Source organism: Gouania willdenowi, chromosome 12, assembly GCF_900634775.1.
Source record: "Gouania willdenowi chromosome 12, fGouWil2.1, whole genome shotgun sequence".
Taxonomy (NCBI): Eukaryota; Metazoa; Chordata; class Actinopteri; order Blenniiformes; family Gobiesocidae; genus Gouania; species Gouania willdenowi.
In genome coordinates this window covers 19410251-19427989 of record NC_041055.1, presented here as the reverse complement: position 1 = coordinate 19427989, position 17739 = coordinate 19410251, and the positions used below count along the sequence as shown (strand labels likewise).

At 38.0% G+C, this 17739-nt stretch overlaps 1 protein-coding gene across 1 annotated transcript in view; it reads left to right on the top strand.

The window, feature by feature from the left end:
* The window catches only part of rabgap1 (RAB GTPase activating protein 1), a 73871-nt gene extending 61157 nt beyond the window's left edge, over positions 1-12714 (top strand). The window contains exons 16-24 of the mRNA XM_028463497.1: positions 225-299; positions 750-875; positions 1723-1866; positions 4712-4753; positions 6168-6296; positions 9564-9656; positions 10527-10637; positions 10796-10900; positions 12586-12714. Coding sequence (XP_028319298.1) covers positions 225-299; positions 750-875; positions 1723-1866; positions 4712-4753; positions 6168-6296; positions 9564-9656; positions 10527-10637; positions 10796-10900; positions 12586-12714 — 954 coding nt within the window. The remainder of the gene's footprint in view (positions 1-224; positions 300-749; positions 876-1722; positions 1867-4711; positions 4754-6167; positions 6297-9563; positions 9657-10526; positions 10638-10795; positions 10901-12585) is intronic.
* The last annotated feature ends 5025 nt before the right edge of the window (positions 12715-17739 follow it).

The following is a 17739-nucleotide window of genomic DNA, read 5'->3' as shown; positions in this document are numbered from 1 at the left end:
AATATTTCACAAAAACAAGGTTTACTTCTTAGAAAAGCTATCCTCATTTTTAAGCCCCATAGACATTGCATTTATACACAGTGTTCTTTGTTGCCGTCACAGGAAAATATGTATTAAATTGGAGTCAATAATGCATTTTTTCATCAATTCTGCTCACATTTGGAGTGCACCGGTCAGACTTGGTCGCTCACCTCACATCTGTTTGCTTTGGTCTTGTCTTCCAGGCTTACTCTGTTTACGATGAAGAGATTGGATACTGCCAGGGACAATCCTTCTTGGCTGCCGTGCTGCTGTTGCACGTGAGTGTACATACCAGGAAAAATCCAATCTTTTCAAACAACGTTCAGAGCTGAGGGGGACTGTTTTGTTTTCATGTGACATCGATATCTCTTTAAACCTCTGGGAAGTTCAACAGATTTAGCTCAGTTCTATGAAGTCTCCTTTATGAGAAAATAGCAGCAATTTCATTTTGATAACTAGTTTACTTCTATTAATATGTATTCAATACTTAGTAATGTGACCAACTAATAGCCCTCTAATGTGGTTTAGGATGTAACGGTCCACAACAATGTAGGCAATGCCATCTAGTGGAGAAAGTTTGTATGATTTTCAGTTTTTTTCATTCTAAGTTACAGTATTATTCAGTTTTATATTATTTAAATGTTTGTATCAAAGGCACATGAAAGTGATATAAAATGTGTATCAAGGTTTGTATTTGCAAATCATGCTAAATTTCAAATCTCCATCAGATGCCAGAGGAGCAGGCCTTCAGTGTGCTCGTCAAGATCATGTTTCATTATGGCCTCAGGGACCTTTTTAAGCAGAACTTTGAAGATCTACACTGCAAGTTCTTCCAACTCGAGAGACTCATGCAGGTTTGGATGTTACATTTTCACATCTCATTGGCCTTTTTTTCCCCCCCTCAAGCACGACCAATCACTGCTTTGCACATTTTCACATCAATATAAGGCCGTAGTAACTGATGCCTGCTCAGGTTTTAGTTTTTAAAATGTTTGATTTGATGAGCAAAAAGGTGTTTCTCAATCTGGATTGCCAGGAAGTAAGATTAAAAACTTTGATTAAAATACTTTTTTTTTTTTTTTCACCAAGGAGGTAATATTTCAAATGGACTGAATTCATTTTGACAAAAAAGACAGAGCTTAGGCCATGGAGGATTCCATTACATTTTGGAGGGGATCTGGATCAATATGCTGATTCTGGATCAGCTTTAAAAATAAAAATAAAAAACCTCTCTCTTGTCATTGGTGAAATTTCAAAAATGAATATCGTTCATAATTGACCGATCTTTATGAAATTTGAAGGGTTGGGGTTGGTTACTCCATTACCACACTGAGTTTAATTCAGATCGGATCTGGATTGCATTTGATTGTGGAATAATGGTCGCGCATACATTTGGACCTACTGTATTGTTATTAATGAGGATATAAATCTCTTCCAAGCATTTAAAGTGTGAATGATAGTGTTTCCATGATCAGGATCACTGATCCAAGTAACTGCCAATATTTGGTTAAGAGGATATTCAGTGCTTGATGGAGGTTTGTGGTCTGAGTGCTCTTGTCAAAAAAAAAAAATATTTAAACAATGACATTTTTTAACATTGAATAAACACACATATTCCTGGTGACACTGAGCTCATACACCATTATGCCAGCATTCTTTTTTGTCTCTGAGCTGACTTTACTTTCCATCTGTTTTCACCAGGAATACATACCCGATCTTTACACTCATTTCTTGAACGTGGGTCTAGAGGCACACATGTACGCCTCACAGTGGTTCCTCACCCTCTTCACAGCCAAGTTCCCACTCTACATGGTTTTCCATATAATTGACCTGCTGCTCTGTGAGGTTGGTAAACCGTCACACACTTACACACACACTGGAACCCTTGTCTTATGATGTGTTGTTGCACCTCATTTTGCCTGATTGACAAAATCTTGTAATTATTGCTAGAAACAAAAGCAATAAATTTGAAGATTTAACAAAGACCTCTTCATCACCTTCCCTCATACAGATAAAAACCAAGAGATTCTTTTGATTTGATTTATTTAATTTTATTTCGAGCATGAACACAACAGCAGTGTATCTCACAATGAGAAAATAAATCAGTCCCTCCAGGATTTTGCGATCTTGCGATCGCAACTATTAACGCAAAATCAAGCAAACTCCGCGAAATCAGTGCAACAATGCAATTTTTCCAAAATCACGCAACTTTCCTGCAACTCCGCTAAAAAAAACATAAATATGCAGCCGCTTATTGTTATTTTTGCTATTTTAGCGCTTGTATTGCTATGGAAGTAGCTACTATGTACTATGGGCTTTGCGTCATAGACATGTATACGTAGACGCCACATTGACTGCTGCCGCCCACTGGAGCGGCGCGTTTATGTATATTATGTCTATGCTTTGCGCTGCTTACAAGGAACCTACGAAGAAGAAAATATCTACGTCACATCCTGTTTTTAACCAGTGCCGGGAGAACGCATTCAATGGAGTCATGTGCGATAGAAATACCTTGCATTTGCTTACAAAATGATCGGCTAAGGACCGTGCAAAACAGTACCCAATGTTGCTTCATAAGAGTGGAGGTAAAGTTTTTTTTTTTTTGTTCAAAATGCAATGTTATCATCGAGCAAAAGCGGAAGTTGTCTATGGACAAGCTTTTTGCTTCTGCAAAGCACGTCAAGAGAATGCAAGCCAGTGCACAACCCCACGTGGGAAAACAAACAGGAAGCACACAATATCATTACATACAGTATGTTCGTTAATGCTTTGTATTTTTGATTTTTGTTATGCTTAAAGAAATATGTCTTCATGACAGGTTCATGTTATGCACTTTAAGATTAAGTTCAATATTGTTTACTGACTTGCACTTCTGATGATCATTTTGATTAAAAACTGTTTCACCTTTTGCATTCAGGGTATGCTCAGTGTATAAGCTAAAAATGCATGTTTTGCAAAATTGTGTTGGTGTTTGCTTTCCAACAATAAGGCATATTTTTTCTAGAACATGTCTGGTCAATATGTATTTATAATTGGTAGAAACAATTAACTCAATTGTGAGTAATGTATGTTTTAGGGCTGAAAAAAAAAATCACAACTTTTTGGCCCGCGAAGTTCAACCCGCAATAATCACAAAAAATGCCCACAAAATCCTGGAGGGACTGATAAATGATGATGATAATAGTAATTAAAAAAAACAAGGCAAAGAGAACAAATGGTACAAAAATCCTGGTTGTGAAGCCTATACATGTTTGAAAAGAAGTAGGAAGAAGTATATATATGATCCTACCCCTTATAATATCTAGTACTATACATATAATTTTCTTATAATATGCTCCTGTTTACACTATGAATATACATATATACTGTATATACACATAATTCATTGATATATATATCTGTATAATCATACAATTCATGTGATCCACTATACATTCATTCATCTGTCCACACATATGCAAGTACTGTATATAAACACCTATTTATAATGTTATCCCTTCACCTTTTTGTGCTTCGAGAAGATAAACTTTATGTATTTATGTTTAAATTGCTTTAAATTCAGACATTTTTTTATTTCAACACACAAACTGTTCCCCAACCTGGTACCGCTTACCGACACACTAAAACTTTTTTTTGTTGTCCGTGTGTGCAGTGACCGAAAGTTCATTTTGTCTCTGAAGTTCTAAGTCTCAGCTCAGTTATAAGTTATAAGTCTCAGCTCAGTTATAAGTTAAAGGTCTCAGAGTTTCCATAAAAGCACAATATAAATCCAAAGCATTATTTTTTCATTATTAATGTTTGTTTCAAAATCATGGACTGTCTCCTCGGACAAACAGATAACTAATAGAACCAGTCACAAAGCCATACGCAGGTTTTTCAGTTTTCCGTGTCCACATTGAAATTGACATTGAGAATCAAATCTTTGAACACAGGTTATTTGTCTACTTAAATTATCTACTTTAGTTTACAGCTACACAGACAAAAGAAGCTTAAGGTAATTTAATCAAAAAGGTTGACATAGAAAGAAATGGGTAGCAGAATAAATTGTAGTAATAATATTGAATAATGTTTTATATATTAATGCTAGTGAGTAGTTTATTGGGAGTTTGTTTGATTGGTTCTTAAAACAACATGACCAGGCCTTTGAAAGGCTAATGTGTCTGTGTGTGTGCGTGTATGTGTCCGTATACCATCTGTCAGTGCCTTGTTTTTAACCCACAGCGATTCCATGACAACCTTTGTTGTTATAGCTTCGTTTTTTCTCAACATACGAGTGCTTCAAACTTCCCATTTATTTCATTACAATGCCCATTACGGTACGTATATTCGCAACAGTGTTTATAAAATACAGAGTTTCCATGGTGGTGTTAGGTGCTTTGTGCTCCTGTACTGATGCATTATAGTAGCAGGAACAGACAGAAAGTCCACAAACAGGGCAAGTTGAACTTTCTAATGGTCTCCAAGCAGCTTCATGTTGAAGCTCGCACCAATAAGTCTGACAGCAATAACTACTGAGCTCCACAGAGGAGACACAGACACTGAACAGATCCACCAGATAGGCTTGTAAAACCCAAATGTAAGCAAAGCTAGAACCTCTATAGCCATAATTCCAGATGTAAATTAGAATTTAATACATTTAATAAAAAACTGTTTTTGCCCCTTTCGATTTCTAATATTTGTTTTCTTTTAGGGTATTAGTGTGATCTTCAATGTGGCTTTGGCACTCCTGAAGGTAAGATGGCCGACTTCAGTTAGACACAACAAACAAAATCACATTTCTGAGTAAAAACAGAATCACAGTGTGCGTGCCAAACTGAAAATGAAACTGTTACAAAGAGTTGACAAATCAAACACAGACACAGTGTCACAACATTTTCATGGAGATAGTCGGAGCACATTCTTTCTGTTAAAGGTGATTTGGCTTAAATGAAAAAATGTCTATAGGACATTTTCTGTATCTTACAAATTTTCATTTTAGCTGTTTATCTATGGAAGCCCAAAAGAGCCCTAATTAGATAAATAAAAGCAACATTTTGAAATAAATACCATTTTGAGAAATAACAGGCAAATATATAATATGGCCATTAAATTGTTAAATAAGATAAAATTATTGTGAAATAGGTTTTCTTATTCTTAAATATCTATTTCCACAATGGTCTTTTTTATTTCATGATGTCGTTTTTCCACAATGGTCTTTTTTATTTCATGATGTCGTTTTTCCACAATGGCCTTTTTATTTCATATTGTTGTTTTCTACAACGGCCTTTTTATTTCATAATGTCGTTTTTCAGCAGAATGACTTCGGTCTGTCAATCAAAGCTTGTGGGTTGGACCGCGGCTTGAGCCTTTAAGATCGATTAGTTTTCCTGGACATCGGTCATGGCCTTTCTTTGACCGACACAGTGGTAGCAATGGGAGGGAATATAAATAAAAGTATTATTAATAATAAGAAATAAAGAAAAGTGCAGTGAGATGTGTCTGGCTTGAATGTATTCATTTTGAGTGAGGGAGCGGGTGCATGCGAGTGGCCCGTGCGTGCGTGCGTGTGTGTGTGTGAAGACCTGGGTTCAGTCCAACACGGTGACCTTGACAGGTAGCAAGGTTTATGTTTACAGTGCAGGTAGTTAATAAAGTACAGCTCTCCAACACCAACACAGCCTGTTGTTTCTGCACGGTTCCACTTTTATCTGAGGATTTAACTCCGAAGGAGGAGCTACATTCAGCTCTGGAGAGTAAAGATCTCCCCTGTGTCCCTCAACCACGGTTAGGAGATGAAAACAGTAAAGGTTTTAACAGGAGAATTACAACATTACTCGGTCTGTGAATGGATATTTATCTGCTGTTGGCTTGCAGTTTTTTGGCGTCAAAGGTTGTCATAGCAACCACGGAAGAATGTATGTTGTAACGAAAAAACTACAGATCGTTTACATTAACCGAATGGATACTATGAAATTTAAGGGTACATTTCTCACTAGAAATGTCATCAAAACATTTCTAAAGACACAATCTATCTTAAAATAAGCCAATTTGCTATTCAAATATACGTGTCCGCCATGTTTTTCATTGCCTGTGTCCGCCATGTTTTTCATTTTGGCTCTGGTAATCTCACTTTATACATACCATACCTTATCTTCTTTCCTTCTCAGACATCAAAAGACGATTTAATCCAAGCAGATTTTGAAGGGGCACTGAAGTTTTTTCGTGTCCCCGTTCCAAAGAGGTACCGTTCAGAAGAAAATGCAAAGAAACTGATGGAGCTGGCCTGCAGCATGAAGGTGAGCTCATAGAGGGAATGTCTTGATTTAGTAGTAACATCATGTTTGGCTCACCCAGCCTTAACATTTGCTTTAAGAATCTCTTTAAAAAACATGTTTTAAAAAATATTGAAAAACATTTGAATGGTAACTTTCAGAAAAATGTAATCAGTGTGCCCATAAATATGTCAATTCCTTTTCTCTGCAATAGTATTCTAAACCCACTAGAGGGCACTATTGAACTTTATTACTATATAGTGGTTAAGAGCAGACTTGTCCTTTTTAAACAAGCGGCGTACACAGCCATACCTGTCCTGTGTTTAAATGAGTCTGGCTTCGTTTGCATGTCCTGACTTCAAAACAAAGGGAGATCTGAACGGTCTGTTTCTTAGATAGAGCGCAGCCCCCCCCCCCCCAAAAAAAAAAAAAAATTGTGGAAGGACACACTCACATGGTTACACAATCGTATTCCAGTCAACGCTTATTTACAGCTTTAATAAGATATTTTTAGCTCATCATATTGTAGGAGAAATTCTAAGAAGTCATGATTCAAGTCCTTTGTGATTAATACAATATTGGAAATTCAATCTGAGTCAAGGTAGGCTCATCTGAAACTTAGATGTCGCTATAGAGAGATTAACCTACCAGATTACAGATGCCCTCTGTGACAGGTGATACTTCCGATTGACTCTCAAATCTTTCAGGTCAGCAGCTTGCTGGAGTGCACGCAGAGATTTGTCTCAGATGTTGTGGACTTGCACAACATTTCCATATAAAGCATTCAGGGCACTTATTTACAGCCCTGCTGCTCCTCAACATGGCTCCCAGGTTTTTTTTTAAAAATAGATTTAATTTATTGGAGGGGGTTAAAGTTGAGCTTACGGGTCCTTGACCTTTTGAGCATGGGACCACTTCATCAACCATCATCCTTTAAATCAGCTTAATGTCGTCTGAGGTCAGGGTGGAGGGTGGGGTGGGGTGCAGTCTGACCCAGAGCACTTTGTACAGGCCGAGTCCTCTCACACAGTGTCACACACACTTAAACCTACACAGGTACCGCCAACAGTCATCAACCAACACGCCTCAGGACTGCTGGAATAGAGAGAACATGCATACTTCTTACAAAGAGGCCCCAGTTTGAAAACTGAATCTGATCTCTTTCTGTTTTTATTAACCTGTTTTGCTCTTTTATAGGATTTGTAAGAAGAAAAACATTCTTTTTTTCCAGCCAGTGTTGAATTTATCTCCTAGACATAAAGTATGTGGATGCATTTCAGGGTTGGGGTCAGTTACATTTTTCAATTACAATTACGTCTTCAATTATCCATGTTCAATAACAACTCAATTACTATCCGTGAATATATAGGTTTAAATATTTTTGATGTGGGCGTCTGAGCCTTTTTTCTGGCAGGATTTCACTCATTTTATATTTTTAGATATTTTTTGAATGGTAAAATGGTCCTCAAGATTCACTGGCAGGTAAACTACATAAGAAACATACTGTATTGATTGTTAACTACGGACTGTATGTGTAAGCCATACAACTGTAACATGGTTCCCCAGGTTTGTGTCTAGTTAAATTGTAATTGACAATTTTATATAATTGTAATTGATTATCAATTACTTCATTACAATTATAATTGACCCCAGCCCTGATGCATTTATATATAGATTATATGAGTTGTGGTTTTAGACATTCACGATCTACTCTCATCCCCGTAATTATTCAGGAGAACAGTTAAAGGACATTAATGCGGTTCAAGTGTATTGTTAAACCTACTTCCTCCTCTTATCTGCCAACCTTTTGACTTTTAAACTGCCGCCTGCAAATTAGCCTGCTGATTAAAAATTTTCTTTTTTTGCACTTTGGTCAGACACACTCACTGCTTTCTTTGTCTTTCACCTCTACTTCATATTTTGCCTGATATGAACCCAGCAGCGCTTTCATCAGCAAGGAAAAAATTGCGAGTCACCGTGCAGAGAGCCAAGGAGACGTGACAAAACATACTTAGAATTACAAGGCATGCCAAGACTAATGCTGATTGCACAACACAATCAAGACGCTGTCATTATTAATACATTTTTAAAATCTAGAGACTGGTGTATCTGGAAATTCAGCCGTCAGTCATGAAAAAAAAGGTGAATACAATGAGCAAAGGAATGAACTCCAGTATCTTTTGCTTCTTCTTCTTTTTTTTTTTTTAATAATTCTCTGATTGGCAGAGCCTGGTGTGGGATCAAATCCACAGTGGAAAATGAGACATTCAATCAGAGCAGAACAACACATGGGTCAGGCTATCCCAGTCGTGCCAGCATTTTTTCGGTGATGAATGTTTAGAGCTGCTGGTTCACTCTCTCTGCAAATAGTGTAAAGCTAAATTACAGCCCAGCAGTGATGCAAAATACGGCTTTAGCTTAGTGCGCTGGAAAGTCTGTGTATCTGAAATCTCTCAGCAGATTGTTGTTATTAATGATCAGCTACAAATCTTTCATGACTGTTTATTGTTGGTGCTCGGCTCACTCTCTTGTCTGAATAATGTGTGTCGAGTGAAGCAGGCTAGCAACTGCATGCTAACAGCAGTTAGTTTGTCGGTGCGACACTAAAGCTGAATTTCTATACTGGGTGTAGCTAGGTAACCTTCTGATAATAAGTATAAACTTATCAAAAATGTAATTATTATTATTATTATTAACTTCAATTTGTGAGTTTATGAGCTTATTAAAAACGAAATAAATTTGGTTAAAAGAAGGTTTTCTATCCCTGTGACAATAAATCAAAATTATATTTGTTAGAGATGATCGATGCAATCTTTTTTTTCTTTGGAGGATAATACTTTTAGTGTACTCCTGAATAAATACAGGCGTTATCCCTGCTACAATAAAGTTGCCTTCCTGCACCACAGTTTATTGATGTTTACTGTCATTGTTTCACTTAAAAAAATCCAGCTGTGCTTGATATTACAGCCTTAGGGAAACGGCATGAAAGACGTCACTGGCTGTACTTCATACGTTTTAGTAGCTTAATTCAATTCAACTTTATTTATGTAGTGCCAAATACAACAATAAGTCATCTCATAGGCCCTACTAAATGACATAAAATCATGGGATTAAACTAAGGATTGTTTGGTGAAGCCCTGACTGAGTCTTGTGTACAATTGCTTGGGGAATTCTCACCACTGGCAGCCACTGGAAGTTTTCCAGCCAAAGACCGGTTACTGTGTTTGTGTTGTCATCTAGATTGTGTGTATAATCACTAAACATTTGTTTTTGTTTGTGGTCATCCAACAGATCAGCCAGAAGAAGCTAAAGAAGTTTGAGAAGGAGTATCACACCATGAGGGAGCAGCAGGAGCAGCAAGAGGCTCCAATTGAGCGATACGAGGTAGATTGAAATCAGGGAATCAGAAAACCTTCATATTCTTTATTTTTCTTAATAAAAGGAGACTTGTTTTATTTTCTATTTATATTTTGTATTCAAGCTTATGGTTGTGTAGCTCTACAGTGGATTTATTCTAATGTTTTAAACCAACTATTTGCATGTTGTGCTTTTTCCACATACACAAATTTGAAATTCACAGACATTAAGCCATTGTTTTTCGACTTTAGGGTCGCCTGGAAAGTGTTAATTGTTAATAATTACTGATTAAATGTATTTTAAAATTATTTTATAAAACACAACACAATCTTAAACAAGTGTATTCTATGCTTTCCCTTTCTCAAATATATATGTAGTTCAAATAAAATGCAGTATAAAGAAAATATGAAAGATAAAAAGGAATTAAAAAAAAATACAGTATAAAAATATCTGTATTCGTTACACAGTATAGCAAACATAATCAAAAACTGAATGTTTTCATTGTGCATTTTCTGCATTCCCAGCTTATTTTAACTTCTGTCTTCATGACACACAGATGCTTTTACTTCCTCACACTGCTGCTGTTAATGATTTCCACATTAGGTTACATCCTGTTAAACATTATAAATAACGTACAACGACTCAAACCTCATAGTACACATGCTTACACGCATTGATTTAGCAACCACTGAGCCCAGAAGAGTTGTTTAGTGGTTTGTAGTATGAGTAACTCTGCTGTTACGTTTTATTCCCTTTTCTTTTCTCTTGTTTTGAACTTTTTTTATATATATATCTAATCTCACACGTGATCTCCTTCATTGTGTTTTTGCATTTCTCTGCACTTTTTATCTTGTTTTGACAATCTGTGCTTCCTTCTACGTCACCTTTAACAACCAGAGAGAGAATCGTCGTCTACAAGAGGCCAACATGCGACTGGAGCAGGAGAACGATGACCTGGCTCATGAACTCGTCAGCAGCAAGATCGCACTCCGCAAAGACCTCGACAATGTAAGGCCAGAGTGACAGTGTGTTTTTGTGTTTTTTCAGGAGCATTTGATGTGGCTGCAAATCAGTGTGTGCTGTGATTGGAAGGAGATTTCAGTGACCTCATAATTATAAAATTCATTTTTCTTCTCTGTGCATGTGTGCGTGCTCGTGTACACCAGGCTGAAGAGAAGGCAGACGCCCTGAATAAAGAATTATTGCTGACCAAACAGAAACTGGTGGACTCAGAAGACGAGAAGAGACGCCTGGAGGAAGAGTCTGCACAGGTTAGAGGAAATACTTTCAAATCTTAGGGGATGGGGAGAAAACTTGTTTTGGAATACCAGAAATATTTCAGCTGAAGTCACAATGGCCTGTATTATTACACTGACATTTGGTCAAAGATATCTCTATCAGTAAGGAGAGGGGTGTGCAGCTTTAGTGTGAAGGACACAATTGATGCTTCAACATTAAAGTTGAAAAAGATAATAATACAGATTATTTTGTTGTTGAATTTAATTTGTCAGTGTTCACTCCTCAGCAATGGCAATTATAACCCCCAAGCTGAAAGAAGGTGGGCCAGCATTTGTAGGACTAAATCACATGTATCAAACTCAAGGCTTGGGGACCAAATCCGGCCATTTAGAGCATCCGATTCGGCCTGCAGGTGAAAGTGAAAATGACAGAGGGGTCCAGGGCAGAGAAGAGGAACGGATTGCTAGCCGCAGGCAATTATTATGTAAATTGCCAAATAATTAAATTGTAGTTATCTCAGCTCATCCTCACCATTTTCCTATGCTTATATCACACGATGGCAATCATTTTAATCTCAAATTGTTAAAATCCTGTAATTTCTTTTCAGTTTTTTCCACAAAATTTCCCCAAATTAAATAAAAATTTGTCACAAAATCAGGGAAACTTAAGGTGAAGATCCTGCACGGACTGATATCTGTCACATATTGCTTCGATACTGTTGGTGCCTTCATACTTTAAATGTCCTTTGTTACGTGGAAGTGCAAACTTGGCACATTGAAATTGCTTGTTTTCTCTGCCTACAACCTGCGCTTTAAGATGAAACTGCTTTGTATTTTACCCGTGAACTAATAAGTTTGACACCCCTGGGCGAAATGTAAGAAACTTGTTATATCGAGTAATCCTGATGTCTGAAACATTTGCACACACGTACCACAGCTGCGTAATATGAAAATATCCCTACTGTTATTTAAATCATCTGAAATGGATTGCACCAGATTTGCACTGTCACTCAAAGCCACAATATGTTGTGTATTTATAGTTTTCTTTGACTGCACCTTTTATTTTGACGGTCAGCCATGTCTGTTATTTGTTGTATTCTCACAAATTTACTTCACGTGATCAAAGCCTCACTTGAAAATACACTATTGTCTTTATTTACAAAGACAAACATGGTTTCACTTGCTGCATGAATATCACTATTATTCATCTTCTGATAAAGAACTGTGGTCTAACACCACATCATATTTGCTTATGAACTCCAAGCGATCAGCATTTTAATGATCCTCCTATTATCTATATGGCAAATATAATGAAAACGTTTGTTGTTTATATTTCAGTAGCACATTATTAGTGTGACCTTCAGTGTCAAAGGCGCTCAGTTCCTGTTTGATGTTTAGCTTCTTTAACTGGATGAAGAGCGCTTTGGAAGCAGAGGGCAGACCTGCTACCCTACGTCTCCCATGTGAGTTCAGTAGTGTCCTCCAAACGTCCCAAGACTTGTTGAGAGCGCAGGTGTCTGACTCTGAGTGATTTATGTGCTCGTGTGGAGGGCACGACTTTGCCCTAAGCTGCAATTCTGCCAATAAGTTCTCGCTCTTCTTTACATTTCACAGCAATCATATAGTCTCTAGGGCCTGTGGATCCTTCGCTCACCTTGGCTTCTGCCATGTAACGGCTTAATTTGTGTGTGTGTGCGTGTGCGTGTGTTTCCCTGCAGCTGAAGGAAATGTGCAGGAGAGAGCTCGATAAATCTGAATCGGAGATTAAGAAAAATGGCTCCATCATTGGGGAATACAAACAGGTATGTTCACAAATGGAGATTTTATGTTTTATATTTACAAAATAGCTAAAACCCTGTTGAGTAGTTTTTTTTTTCATTCACTTTTTTTTTAAGAAAATAAAACCAATTTTTCTGATATATTTTTCTTAAGCTGTAACAAATAAATCATATGCATCTTTACTTTTTACTTTGGCAAATGTTCCCTTTCATCACCAAATGTTTTTTTCTTCCATAAGCATCTTTACAATCCCTTGTTTATGTCAATGTATTTTATCGCCAAATTTCCTTTAAGCAATCTAATTGGTGGTTTCTCACACTGTTAGGTGTTAAAACACACACAAATAAAAGACAGGTCTGAGATTAATTCTCTGTGTTGGCTGACACTTATCCTATTTGTGGTATGAAGAAGATTATAGCGCAAATAGGAAGAAAAATTGCTTTAATCTGTTTTGAAATGGCCTGCTCTCAGAAATGGTGCTTCCTCATGTGTTATTTATAGCACATACAGTTGATTTTTGGGGTAACTGTGGCCCAGAGGTTAAAGAAGCCAGACTGTGTTTGAATATTCTAAGTTGTTGCATTGAGAAGCTGAGGGAGGTTGGTAAGCAGATACCTGACACCTCCTGCTGCCAAGGCCAAACTGTTGCCATAAAGCTTTGGTTTATTGTTATCAAAATATTTGAAATTGTTAATAGTTATTACTATTAATAGTAGTAGAAGTAGTTGCAGTTCAATTTAATGTGGCATTTACTTTCTCATTTCAAAACAAATGCCACATTAAACTGAATTACAACTACTACTATTAATATGATTACTGAAGATAGTACAGTTCTAAATGGATATATATTTTATTTAACCACCATCTGATAATGGAAAATCACTTAATGCAATTTTGTTGTGTTGCTGTTACACAAGTATTGCAATTTTTATTAATTTATTTTATATTATTTAACATGGACACATGGTAACATTAATGCTGTGACATTTAATCATGCCCACGTCTCAGATGCACTGCAATAAGTGCTTATAGCAAAATGCTAATTTACAATACCTGTCCACATCAGGCTTTAAAAACCTAGGTTGTAAGACACCTTTACACGTTAAAAAGATAAAACATTAAAGACAAATGAAAAAAAAAAAATAAGTAAGGAAGTGTACAGTGGTTCCTTCAGTTCTTGTTTTCTGTGTGGGAGCAGTATTGTTGCTACTTCAGCCATGACTTATTGTGTTTTTCCAGATTTATTTATTTTTTTTTTACTCCAACAGAAAAGGCTGAAAAGAGGTTTTGCAGATTGGAATGCAACAGTTACCATTTATTGAAGCCCATGTGTTGACTCGGTTCAAATATATTTTTATTACATTTTGTAATTCCTCTGTTATTGCTCTGCATGTTTCAGTATGATTCTTGCACTCTCTTCTTTTTCTTTGGCTTTTTAATCTAACTTTGTTCATGCATTACAACACTAACATACAGTATTGGTTTTAAAGCAAGTGTTTTTACTAATTTGTTAATTCCACTGAAAAAACTGAATGGACATAAATGAGTCATTTAAATCCCATTGTTTTTAAATCCCATAAGTGTTCCTCTTCAGATGTAATTTTGTCAACTTTTGTTTGAACATAGGCGAGCTCAGAGTGAGCACTGCCACGATCAGACGAGGGATATTATGCAACTCCTGCTGTTTAGTCACACGAAAATAACAGGAAGACCAATTTAGCAACAAATCTCAACTTTACTCTGGTTTTGAAATAATGAGACCAGGTAGAAATTAAACGCAGCATATTTATCAAGGGACAGGTTTAGATGCTTGGGCGTGTTGGTGTGAGATCCGACAAATTGTGTGAAAATGGGGCTTTTGTCAAAAATAGCTCATTTCGTGATGGGAAGGATGGAGGTGTGAGAGGGAGAAAATGAGGAGATATTTTCTGAAAGGCAGAGAAGAGGATAGAAGATGCCATCTGATCCACTGGGACTGGTAATTTGACAATTTGAGGGAAAACCCTTGAAAAGCCAGTGTTGTTCCCCAAACAAGAGAACTCAAAATATCCTTCAAACGGTGGGCTATTATTCTATTCAAGTGGCTGATGTGCCACATTAGGTTTTGCTGTGTCGGAGCCAAAAAAGCTGCACTAATTGGCTAATCTAGCACACGAGGATGGAAAAGCATCCCTTAATGAAGCCAAACACAGTGTCAGATATCTCTATGTAATCTCTGTTGAATGCGTAAAGCCATGTTGGAGCTGGTACTGCATTTTGTGCCTATGCTTGTAGCTCTTGGACCTCATTAGGATTATGTCTACAAGTTGTCACATACTTTGATGCAAGACATAGTAAAAATGCATGTGCACCATACATTTTAAATTGTATGTGGTATTTATTTATTATCGACACAGCTGCTGACCATCATTTACTAGAAATGAAAGCAAGAATGTATAACTTAACTTAAAGTAATCTTATTGTATTTGAGATTGAAGGGTCTTCCTCATAAAACATTCTTTAATTAGGTGTTTGGATATGATGTTTTTAAAGCAGGCCCTAGAGTTTTATTCATAAAAAAAAAATAATCTTAAATACAGTTCAATTGGATTCGCTGTCAGTACTAATATTTAAATTAGAGATGACGAATCCCAGTTTTGGATCTGCAAATGTTACACAATAGTTTTATATATTATTTAGATATTATTGGTATTTATTTGGAGTTTTTAAAACTAATAGAGACAATTATCAGTTGTCAGACAAATCCATGGTGTAGGCCTCATAGATCAATACATCAAAGATCATTTGCTTGGAAAAAAAAAAAAGATGTAAAAGGTTAAAATTGCTGCTCAAAATATTGTTTCAATCTCTGCTGTAAACACTCTCTTATTGACTTTGCCGGAAAAGTTTTGTGCTTTGCATTGTGGGATGTGGAGTTCTGTTCTTTTTCTCTTTATTCTTACTGTGATTTCTTGTTTTTCCACCAGACAGAGGACAGTGATTCCCCTAAAACCATTTTAGTTGTAGTTTGTTCCCAGTATTCCCCGTGATATCATTTCACTTTGCAAGACATTATATTTTAGCTGGATTTGCCTTTTTTTGTATAAGCCACAAAATGAACAACTTCCAGTCTGCGAAAACACCAGAAATGTATTGGGAAGTCACTTTGGCAGAGTTTAGGGGACAAACACAACAAATCATGGTAAGAATAAAGTAAAAACACATCCCACAATGCAATGCTTAAAACGTTTCTGGCAATGTTGATAAGAGAGTGCTTACAGTGGAGATTGAAACATACTTTCAAACAGCAATTTCAACCTCTTACATATTTTTTCCAAACAAATTATCTTTTATTTATTGATCATTACACTACATCTTTATTTGATGATAAAAAAGTTATTGCAGCTGTATTTATTTATCTGTTGACCTGTTGGCCAGACATGCGTCTAGATGCGCTCAATCTCAATGTGTTTATCTCAAGGGTCTATTCTCCCGTCTGGACTTCAGTGTATTTTTGCACACCTGCAGTTACGTACTTTTCTCCTACGCGTATTCTCCGGTCCAGGCTCCTGAAACGCCCATCGCGTGTAAGTGGAGCAAAACCGCCATCTGTGAATGAAGGCGGTTTGAAGGAAAGGAGGTGATGTCATTTTTTTGGGCTGTTTAGAAATCAGGGACCATGGAGTTTTCCCAACTCTTGTAAATGTAATTGAAATCACTTTTAATTTGAAACTCCTTCATTGATAAACAATGTAAACTGGTTGATTTGATCAGATCATTGATCAGATTGTTGCAGTGTGACTGAGGATCGGCCACATTCTTCTGTCCGAGTCACAGTTAAAATCTCTCTCCATCATCACCACCACAACACCGCAAACCCAGGAACTGCCCCGGGCCCGCAGATGCAGCCAGGCCAGCAGAAAGAGTGGGGGCCAGGAAGCCCCAGGTCACCCCCCCACGGCCGAGCAACCCCCCAGATGCCCCCAAGATCCCAGGCCGAGAGGCTGCCACCGCCTCCCACACACACATCCGAGGAAGCCCCAAGCAGCCAAGCACCCAGCGCATCCCGCCACCGACCCCAACCCCCAACCCCAAGGCCCCCTGCCAGCATCCCGCCCCCCCCACCCACCCACACTCAAGCACCCAACCCACAAGGGGAGGGCCCAGAGAGCCCCCCCGCCCGAGACCCCAGCAGAGGAGCCAAGGCCCACGCCCAGCAGACGGCCAGAGCCGCGCCGAAGACCCCAGGCCAGAAGGACCCGGAACGGAAGCAGCACCGAGAGCAGCGCCCCCAGGGACAGTGACCACGCCCACAGTCGCCGAGGGCACCAAGGGGATGCTGCAAGTTGCCTCGCCGGCCCCCAGGCGCACCGACTAAGCACCCCAGAGCACGCCAGATCGCCTTTCCTTGATGCCGCCCGCGCGATGAGCCCTAGACAGCCCCCCCCCACCCGTGTAAAGCCAGATTTAAATGGGAACACCCACATTTCAGGGCTGCTCCACCCACAGTGTGTAACTGGGATGAAGGCGTGCAGCGACTGACTTAAGTAAAGGGGGAGAATAGCGTGCAGCTAAAAACTGCGCCGGTATGCAGCTTTTTTGGACTTTCGTGCATGGGAGAATAGAGCCCTAAGTGAATAAGTAAAATACTTGTTACGCTATCACTCAGCCACACTTTTCTCTCTTTTTAATTAGCACTACCTATCTCTTACTTTTCAAACCCATCAAATCACTCGGTGCTGCTCGCCCGCTTCTCCCTTTCTTCTAATAATAGCAGAAAGCAGTAGAGTGAAACGTCTGTTTCTGACAAGAAGACAAGACCAAATAAAGACGAAACACCACCTGAAAGAGCCTGAATGTAAAAGGGAGTGAAATCATAAAGTGTGGACCTGAAAGCTTATAAAAGTGAATAGTAATGATTCATTAAAGGCTGATATTTGGAGAATAATTGATCATGTTAATATTGTTTTTAAAGAGCTGCATACAGTAAAGGGTACAGAAATCAGGAATAGATGGAAAGATAGACAGGCTGTCTAGAGAGAAGCAGGATGAGGATGATACACCTGATACGATGACTCATGCAACATTGATTTCTTCAGTGCATTCATCTGCAA